Source organism: Nematolebias whitei, chromosome 3 (assembly GCF_014905685.2).
Source record: "Nematolebias whitei isolate Nwh7 chromosome 3, NemWhi1, whole genome shotgun sequence".
NCBI lineage: Eukaryota > Metazoa > Chordata > Actinopteri > Cyprinodontiformes > Rivulidae > Nematolebias > Nematolebias whitei.
Window position 1 is genome coordinate 49,807,322 of NC_056500.1, and position 1,260 is coordinate 49,808,581.

Below are 1,260 nucleotides of genomic sequence, written 5' to 3' on the forward strand. Positions count from 1 at the left end.
TGCTGACTGAAATCTGTTTGACTGAAAACAACAAACTCCTGTTTTCTGCAGGAGTGCAGATTTTAATCAGAATACTTTATTTACGCTTCAGATTTTTTTGTCTCTTTGTGCTGAAGGAGCAGATCGTCTGATGTTTTTTTTTGGGGGGGGGGTGGGGGGGTAGTCTTAAAAATAAACTAATGACTAAAATAATAAACATTAAATAAAACAACTCATTCAGAAGCGTTTCAACAACCTTTCAGAGATGGATCCCCAAAATCCTGAGACAAGTCCTCCTCAGTGGGGGTTGGGGTTCTGCCCCCGGTCCTATTTGAGTCCGTGCTGCGTCTCCTTGTGTCTCCTCAGGTCCACCTTCCTCTGGAAGCCCCTCCCACACAGGTCACAGCTGAATGGCTTGTAGCCCGTGTGCTTGCGGCTGTGCGTGATCAGGTTGGAGCTCTGGCTGAAGGCCTTCCCACACACCTGGCACTTGTGTGGCTTCTCGCCTGGAGGCAGAATAATTTGTTTATTTGTTTGTTTGTTTGTTTGTAACACTAAAGTTGGTTTGAGTCCCAGGTCTGGGTTCTTGCCTGTGTGGATGAAGGTGTGCTTCTTCATGTCGGACTTCTGGTGGAACCTCTTGCCGCAGTACTGGCAGGGGTAGGGCCTCGTGTCGGAGTGGATGAGCAGGTGGGTGGAGAGGGTGGAGGAGCGCTTGAAGCTTTTCCCGCAGATTTTACAGTCGAAGCTTCTTTCCTGATAAATAAATCAGAAACTTGAGTTTGTTTGGTCCAGCTTAGAGACAGGAACCCTGCAGCTTAGAGACAGGAACCCTGCAGGGGGTCTGGACTCGTACCTGGGAGTGCACGGCCTTGTGCTGCTCCAAGCTCACCGCGTGGCCGAATGTTTTGCCGCAGATGTCGCATGCGAACGGCCGAGTGCCGCTGTGAGACCTGCGCACGTGGACCTCCAAACCGTGTGGGGTGGAGAACATCTGCGGGGGTGGGGTGTGGGGGAACATGCTGCTAGTTAGTGAGACCTCAGATGCCAAAAATAAAAACTCTAATGAATTATTTTATTAATATTCACAGAGAAACAGAAATTATGTTGATTTACAAAAAATATTTATTTAAGACACATTATTATCATCCCTACTCTCTATCAGGAGGTTTACAATAATTATCCATACATACATACATACATACATACACACACACACACACACGCACGCACGCACGCACGCACGCACGCACGCACGCACGCACGCACGCACGCACGCAC

At 48.5% G+C, this 1,260-nt stretch overlaps 1 protein-coding gene across 1 annotated transcript in view; it reads right to left on the bottom strand.

Annotated features, from left to right (window-relative positions):
• Positions 1 to 279: 279 nt before the first annotated feature.
• Positions 280 to 1,260, bottom strand: part of gfi1ab (growth factor independent 1A transcription repressor b) — a 3,862-nt gene continuing 2,881 nt past the window's right edge. The window contains exons 4-6 of the mRNA XM_037675027.1: positions 836 to 973; positions 570 to 735; positions 280 to 485 (exon numbers count right to left, since the gene is read on the bottom strand). Of these exons, the coding sequence (XP_037530955.1) occupies positions 307 to 485; positions 570 to 735; positions 836 to 973 (483 nt within the window). The 3' untranslated portion in view covers positions 280 to 306. The remainder of the gene's footprint in view (positions 486 to 569; positions 736 to 835; positions 974 to 1,260) is intronic.